Source organism: Oncorhynchus mykiss, chromosome 13 (genome assembly GCF_057628025.1).
Source record: "Oncorhynchus mykiss isolate SJ-2025 chromosome 13, ASM5762802v1, whole genome shotgun sequence".
NCBI classification, from domain to species: domain Eukaryota; kingdom Metazoa; phylum Chordata; class Actinopteri; order Salmoniformes; family Salmonidae; genus Oncorhynchus; species Oncorhynchus mykiss.
Genome location: NC_143034.1, coordinates 12,080,001 through 12,087,500, shown reverse-complemented (window position 1 = coordinate 12,087,500; position 7,500 = coordinate 12,080,001). Strand labels below are relative to the sequence as shown.

At 53.7% G+C, this 7,500-nt stretch overlaps 1 protein-coding gene across 1 annotated transcript in view; it reads right to left on the bottom strand.

The window, feature by feature from the left end:
- LOC118940259 (adhesion G protein-coupled receptor L1) overlaps nt 1–7,500 on the bottom strand; it is a 91,768-nt gene that overhangs the window by 7,364 nt on the left and 76,904 nt on the right. Inside the window, 3 exon segments of the mRNA XM_090195137.1 lie at nt 5,286–5,382; nt 6,154–6,309; nt 6,893–7,061. Coding sequence (XP_090051263.1) covers nt 5,286–5,382; nt 6,154–6,309; nt 6,893–7,061 — 422 coding nt within the window.

Below are 7,500 nucleotides of genomic sequence, written 5' to 3'. Positions count from 1 at the left end.
GGAGTAGAGGAGAGGACTAGAGGAGAGGAGTAGAGGAGAGGACTAGAGGAGAGGTGTAGAGGAGAGGAGTAGAGGAGAGGGGATGTGGAGGAGGAGAGGACTAGAGGAGAGGAGTAGAGGAGAGGAGTAGAGGAGAGGAGTAGAGGAGAGGACTAGAGGAGAGGTGTAGAGGAGAGGAGTAGAGGAGAGGACTAGAGGAGAGGACTAGAGGAGAGGACTAGAGGAGAGGACTAGAGGAGAGGACTAGAGGAGAGGACTAGAGGAGAGGAGTAGAGGAGAGGACTAGAGGAGAGGAGTAGAGGAGAGGACTAGAGGAGAGGAGTAGAGGAGAGGAGTAGAGGAGAGGACTAGAGGAGAGGAGTAGAGGAGAGGAGTAGAGGAGAGGACTAGAGGAGAGGACTAGAGGAGAGGAGTAGAGGAGAGGACTAGAGGAGAGGAGTAGAGGAGAGGAGTAGAGGAGAGGACTAGAGGAGAGGAGTAGAGGAGAGGACTAGAGGAGAGGAGTAGAGGAGAGGACTAGAGGAGAGGACTAGAGGAGAGGACTAGAGGAGAGGAGTAGAGGAGAGGACTAGAGGAGAGGACTAGATGAGAGGACTAGAGGAGAGGACTAGATGAGAGGACTAGAGGAGAGGAGTAGAGGAGAGGACTAGAGGAGAGGAGTAGAGGAGAGGAGTAGAGGAGAGGACTAGAGGAGAGGAGTAGAGGAGAGGGGATGTGGAGGAGGAGAGGACTAGAGGAGAGGAGTAGAGGAGAGGAGTAGAGGAGAGGACTAGAGGAGAGGAGTAGAGGAGAGGAGTAGAGGAGAGGTGTAGAGGAGAGGAGTAGAGGAGAGGACTAGAGGAGAGGACTAGAGGAGAGGACTAGAGGAGAGGACTAGAGGAGAGGACTAGAGGAGAGGACTAGAGGAGAGGACTAGAGGAGAGGAGTAGAGGAGAGGACTAGAGGAGAGGAGTAGAGGAGAGGACTAGAGGAGAGGAGTAGAGGAGAGGACTAGAGGAGAGGACTAGAGGAGAGGAGTAGAGGAGAGGACTAGAGGAGAGGACTAGAGGAGAGGAGTAGAGGAGAGGACTAGAGGAGAGGACTAGAGGAGAGGAGTAGAGGAGAGGAGTAGAGGAGAGGAGTAGAGGAGAGGAGGATGAGAAGGAGGAGAGGGCTAGGAGAGGAGGATGAGAAGGAGGAGAGGGCTAGGAGAGGACTAGAGGAGAGGTGTAGAGGAGAGGAGTAGAGGAGAGGACTAGAGGAGAGGAGTAGAGGAGAGGACTAGAGGAGAGGAGTAGAGGAGAGGACTAGAGGAGAGGAGTAGAGGAGAGGAGTAGAGGAGAGGACTAGAGGAGAGGACTAGAGGAGAGGACTAGAGGAGAGGACTAGAGGAGAGGACTAGAGGAGAGGACTAGAGGAGAGGACTAGAGGAGAGGAGTAGAGGAGAGGACTAGAGGAGAGGAGTAGAGGAGAGGACTAGATGAGAGGACTAGAGGAGAGGAGTAGAGGAGAGGACTAGAGGAGAGGAGTAGAGGAGAGGACTAGAGGAGAGGAGTAGAGGAGAGGACTAGAGGAGAGGAGTAGAGGAGAGGACTAGATGAGAGGACTAGAGGAGAGGAGTAGAGGAGAGGACTAGAGGAGAGGAGTAGAGGAGAGGACTAGAGGAGAGGAGTAGAGGAGAGGACTAGAGGAGAGGAGTAGAGGAGAGGACTAGATGAGAGGACTAGAGGAGAGGAGTAGAGGAGAGGACTAGAGGAGAGGAGTAGAGGAGAGGACTAGAGGAGAGGAGTAGAGGAGAGGACTAGAGGAGAGGAGTAGAGGAGAGGACTAGAGGAGAGGAGTAGAGGAGAGGACTAGATGAGAGGACTAGAGGAGAGGAGTAGAGGAGAGGACTAGAGGAGAGGAGTAGAGGAGAGGAGTAGAGGAGAGGACTAGATGAGAGGACTAGAGGAGAGGAGTAGAGGAGAGGACTAGAGGAGAGGACTAGAGGAGAGGAGTAGAGGAGAGGACTAGAGGAGAGGAGTAGAGGAGAGGAGTAGAGGAGAGGACTAGAGGAGAGGAGTAGAGGAGAGGACTAGAGGAGAGGAGTAGAGGAGAGGACTAGAGGAGAGGAGTAGAGGAGAGGACTAGAGGAGAGGACTAGAGGAGAGGAGTAGAGGAGAGGAGTAGAGGAGAGGACTAGATGAGAGGACTAGAGGAGAGGAGTAGAGGAGAGGACTAGAGGAGAGGAGTAGAGGAGAGGGGTAGAGGAGAGGACTAGAGGAGAGGAGTAGAGGAGAGGAGTAGAGGAGAGGAGTAGAGGAGAGGACTAGAGGAGAGGAGTAGAGGAGAGGACTAGAGGAGAGGAGTAGAGGAGAGGACTAGATGAGAGGACTAGAGGAGAGGAGTAGAGGAGAGGACTAGAGGAGAGGAGTAGAGGAGAGGAGTAGAGGAGAGGACTAGAGGAGAGGACTAGAGGAGAGGAGTAGAGGAGAGGACTAGAGGAGAGGAGTAGAGGACAGGAGTAGAGGAGAGGAGTAGAGGAGAGGACTAGAGGAGAGGAGTAGAGGAGAGGACTAGAGGAGAGGAGTAGAGGAGAGGACTAGAGGAGAGGTGTAGAGGAGAGGAGTAGAGGAGAGGACTAGAGGAGAGGACTAGATGAGAGGACTAGAGGAGAGGACTAGATGAGAGGACTAGAGGAGAGGAGTAGAGGAGAGGACTAGAGGAGAGGAGTAGAGGAGAGGAGTAGAGGAGAGGACTAGAGGAGAGGAGTAGAGGAGAGGAGTAGAGGAGAGGAGTAGAGGAGAGGAGTAGAGGAGAGGAGTAGAGGAGAGGACTAGAGGAGAGGACTAGAGGAGAGGAGTAGAGGAGAGGAGTAGAGGAGAGGAGTAGAGGAGAGGAGTAGAGGAGAGGACTAGATGAGAGGACTAGAGGAGAGGAGTAGAGGAGAGGACTAGAGGAGAGGACTAGAGGAGAGGACTAGAGGAGAGGACTAGAGGAGAGGACTAGATGAGAGGACTAGAGGAGAGGAGTAGAGGAGAGGACTAGAGGAGAGGAGTAGAGGAGAGGACTAGAGGAGAGGAGTAGAGGAGAGGAGTAGAGGAGAGGACTAGAGGAGAGGAGTAGAGGAGAGGAGTAGAGGAGAGGACTAGAGGAGAGGACTAGAGGAGAGGAGTAGAGGAGAGGACTAGAGGAGAGGAGTAGAGGAGAGGAGTAGAGGAGAGGACTAGAGGAGAGGAGTAGAGGAGAGGACTAGAGGAGAGGAGTAGAGGAGAGGACTAGAGGAGAGGACTAGAGGAGAGGACTAGAGGAGAGGAGTAGAGGAGAGGACTAGAGGAGAGGACTAGATGAGAGGACTAGAGGAGAGGACTAGATGAGAGGACTAGAGGAGAGGAGTAGAGGAGAGGACTAGAGGAGAGGAGTAGAGGAGAGGAGTAGAGGAGAGGACTAGAGGAGAGGAGTAGAGGAGAGGGGATGTGGAGGAGGAGAGGACTAGAGGAGAGGAGTAGAGGAGAGGAGTAGAGGAGAGGAGTAGAGGAGAGGACTAGAGGAGAGGAGTAGAGGAGAGGACTAGAGGAGAGGAGTAGAGGAGAGGACTAGAGGAGAGGTGTAGAGGAGAGGAGTAGAGGAGAGGGGATGTGGAGGAGGAGAGGACTAGAGGAGAGGAGTAGAGGAGAGGAGTAGAGGAGAGGAGTAGAGGAGAGGAGTAGAGGAGAGGACTAGAGGAGAGGTGTAGAGGAGAGGAGTAGAGGAGAGGACTAGAGGAGAGGACTAGAGGAGAGGACTAGAGGAGAGGACTAGAGGAGAGGACTAGAGGAGAGGAGTAGAGGAGAGGACTAGAGGAGAGGAGTAGAGGAGAGGACTAGAGGAGAGGAGTAGAGGAGAGGAGTAGAGGAGAGGACTAGAGGAGAGGAGTAGAGGAGAGGAGTAGAGGAGAGGACTAGAGGAGAGGACTAGAGGAGAGGAGTAGAGGAGAGGACTAGAGGAGAGGAGTAGAGGAGAGGAGTAGAGGAGAGGACTAGAGGAGAGGAGTAGAGGAGAGGACTAGAGGAGAGGAGTAGAGGAGAGGACTAGAGGAGAGGACTAGAGGAGAGGACTAGAGGAGAGGAGTAGAGGAGAGGACTAGAGGAGAGGACTAGATGAGAGGACTAGAGGAGAGGACTAGATGAGAGGACTAGAGGAGAGGAGTAGAGGAGAGGACTAGAGGAGAGGAGTAGAGGAGAGGAGTAGAGGAGAGGACTAGAGGAGAGGAGTAGAGGAGAGGGGATGTGGAGGAGGAGAGGACTAGAGGAGAGGAGTAGAGGAGAGGAGTAGAGGAGAGGACTAGAGGAGAGGAGTAGAGGAGAGGAGTAGAGGAGAGGTGTAGAGGAGAGGAGTAGAGGAGAGGACTAGAGGAGAGGACTAGAGGAGAGGACTAGAGGAGAGGACTAGAGGAGAGGACTAGAGGAGAGGACTAGAGGAGAGGACTAGAGGAGAGGACTAGAGGAGAGGAGTAGAGGAGAGGACTAGAGGAGAGGAGTAGAGGAGAGGACTAGAGGAGAGGAGTAGAGGAGAGGACTAGAGGAGAGGACTAGAGGAGAGGAGTAGAGGAGAGGACTAGAGGAGAGGACTAGAGGAGAGGAGTAGAGGAGAGGACTAGAGGAGAGGACTAGAGGAGAGGAGTAGAGGAGAGGAGTAGAGGAGAGGAGTAGAGGAGAGGAGGATGAGAAGGAGGAGAGGGCTAGGAGAGGAGGATGAGAAGGAGGAGAGGGCTAGGAGAGGACTAGAGGAGAGGTGTAGAGGAGAGGAGTAGAGGAGAGGACTAGAGGAGAGGAGTAGAGGAGAGGACTAGAGGAGAGGAGTAGAGGAGAGGACTAGAGGAGAGGAGTAGAGGAGAGGAGTAGAGGAGAGGACTAGAGGAGAGGACTAGAGGAGAGGACTAGAGGAGAGGACTAGAGGAGAGGAGTAGAGGAGAGGACTAGAGGAGAGGAGTAGAGGAGAGGACTAGAGGAGAGGAGTAGAGGAGAGGACTAGAGGAGAGGAGTAGAGGAGAGGACTAGAGGAGAGGACTAGAGGAGAGGAGTAGAGGAGAGGACTAGAGGAGAGGACTAGAGGAGAGGAGTAGAGGAGAGGACTAGAGGAGAGGACTAGAGGAGAGGAGTAGAGGAGAGGAGTAGAGGAGAGGAGTAGAGGAGAGGAGGATGAGAAGGAGGAGAGGGCTAGGAGAGGAGGATGAGAAGGAGGAGAGGGCTAGGAGAGGAGGATGAGAAGGAGGAGAGGGCTAGGAGAGGAGGATGAGAAGGAGGAGAGGGCTAGGAGAGGAGGATGAGAAGGAGGAGAGGACTGACCTCTGTTGAGTGTAGGTGTGGTGTTAACATCAGCAGCTATGAAGGAAGACTCAGTCTGTCTGCGCACTGTATCGTTCCACATCCTCCTAATGCGACTCTGCAACACACACACACGCACACGCACACACACACACACACACGGACACACACTTGGTTTACAACACACTCATAGCTTTCATCAGGAAGTCACTGTGTGTTTGTGTACCTTTCTGTTAGCGGGAGTTCTGCATGCCGTTGTGTGTGTGTCTTACGTGTGTGTGTGTGTGTGTGTACCTGTCTGTTAGCAGTAGTCCTGTGTGCTGTTGTGTGTGTACCTGTCTGTTAGCAGCAGCCCTGCGTGCTGTTGTGTGTGTGTGTGTGTGTGTGTGTACCTGTCTGTTAGCAGTAGTCCTGCGTGCTGTTGTGTGTGTGTGTGTGTGTGTGTGTGTGTGTACCTGTCTGTTAGCAGTAGCCCTGCGTGCTGTTGTGTGTGTGTGTGTGTGTGTGTGTGTGTACCTGTCTGTTAGCAGCAGCCCTGCGTGCTGTTGTGTGTGTGTGTGTACCTGTCTGTTAGCAGTAGCCCTGCGTGCTGTTGTGTGTGTGTGTGTGTGTGTACCTGTCTGTTAGCAGTAGCCCTGAGTGCTGTTGTGTGTGTGTGTGTGTGTGTGTGTACCTGTCTGTTAGCAGTAGCCCTGTGTGCTGTTGTGTGTGTGTGTGTGTGTGTACCTGTCTGTTAGCAGTAGCCCTACGTGCTGTTGTGTGTGTGTGTGTGTACCTGTCTGTTAGCAGTAGCCCTGCGTGCTGGTGTGTGTGTGTGTGTGTGTGTGTGTACCTGTCTGTTAGCAGTAGCCCTGCGTGCTGGTGTGTGTGTGTGTGTGTGTGTGTGTACCTGTCTGTTAGCAGTAGCCCTGCGTGCCTGGTTGGTACTGCAGTAGCGGTTGTTGGCCCGTAGGGCGGCGCCCTTCACAGAGCCAGGTGAACTGGTGGTGGAGGAACAGTCACAGCACTGGGAGTGACGCACACACTTCCCATAGTCCTTATGGCCCTGGACAAACATGAACACACCATATATACTGAAACACATAGAAAATATAATACAATACATGATCAGCCTCACCTCTTCCTGGTGAGAGACAGTACTGAGACCCCACCTCTAGTGGGGTCACTCACTCTCCTAGTGAGTGTACAGAACAGTATTGAGAACCCACCTACCTTCCTAGTGAGTGTACAGACAGTATTGAGAACCCACCTACCTTCCTAGTGAGTGTACAGAACAGTATTGAGAACCCACCTACCTTCCTAGTGAGTGTACAGAACAGTATTGAGAACCCACCTACCTTCCTAGTGAGTGTACAGGACAGTATTGAGAACCCACCTACCTTCCTAGTGAGTGTACAGACAGTATTGAGAACCCACCTACCTTCCTAGTGAGTGTACAGACAGTATTGAGACCCCACCTACCTTCCTAGTGAGTGTACAGAACAGTATTGAGAACCCACCTACCTTCCTAGTGAGTGTACAGAACAGTATTGAGAACCCACCTACCTTCCTAGTGAGTGTACAGAACAGTATTGAGAACCCACCTACCTTCCTAGTGAGTGTAGAGACAGTATTGAGACCCCACCTACCTTCCTAGTGAGTGTACAGAACAGTATTGTGATGAGCAGAGCCTGGGCTGTGTTAAGGGAGGAGAAGAGGTAGGAGAGGAGGAGAGAGGGAGATGAGAGGAAGACGAGCCCCAGAGACCAGGTCACCACCAGGAGGAAGAGGAGGGTGAGCGAACCCACAGTCCACGCTCTGTAGAGAGGGAGAAAGAGGAGAGGAAGAGAGGAGAGGGAGATGGGGAGAGGTTTAGAGTGGGGGTTAGGGAGAAGAGAGAGAGGGAGGGGTTAGGGGGAGAGAGAGAGGGAGGGGTTAGGGGGAGAGAGCGAGGGAGGGGTTAGGGAGGAGAGAGAGAGAGGGAGGGGTTAGGGGGGGAGAGAGAGGGAGGGGTTAGGGGGGAGAGAGAGAGGGAGGGGTTAGGGGGGAGAGAGCGAGGGAGGGGTTAGGGGGGAGAGAGAGAGGGAGGGGTTAGGGGGGAGAGAGCGAGGGAGGGGATAGAGAGGAGAGAGAGAGAGGGAGGTGGGGGTTGGGGGGGAGAGAGAGAGAGAGGGAGGTGGGGGTTAGGGGGGAGAGAGAGAGGGAGGGGGGGTTAGGGAACACAGAGAGAGAGAGAGGTGGGGGTTAGGGGGAGAGA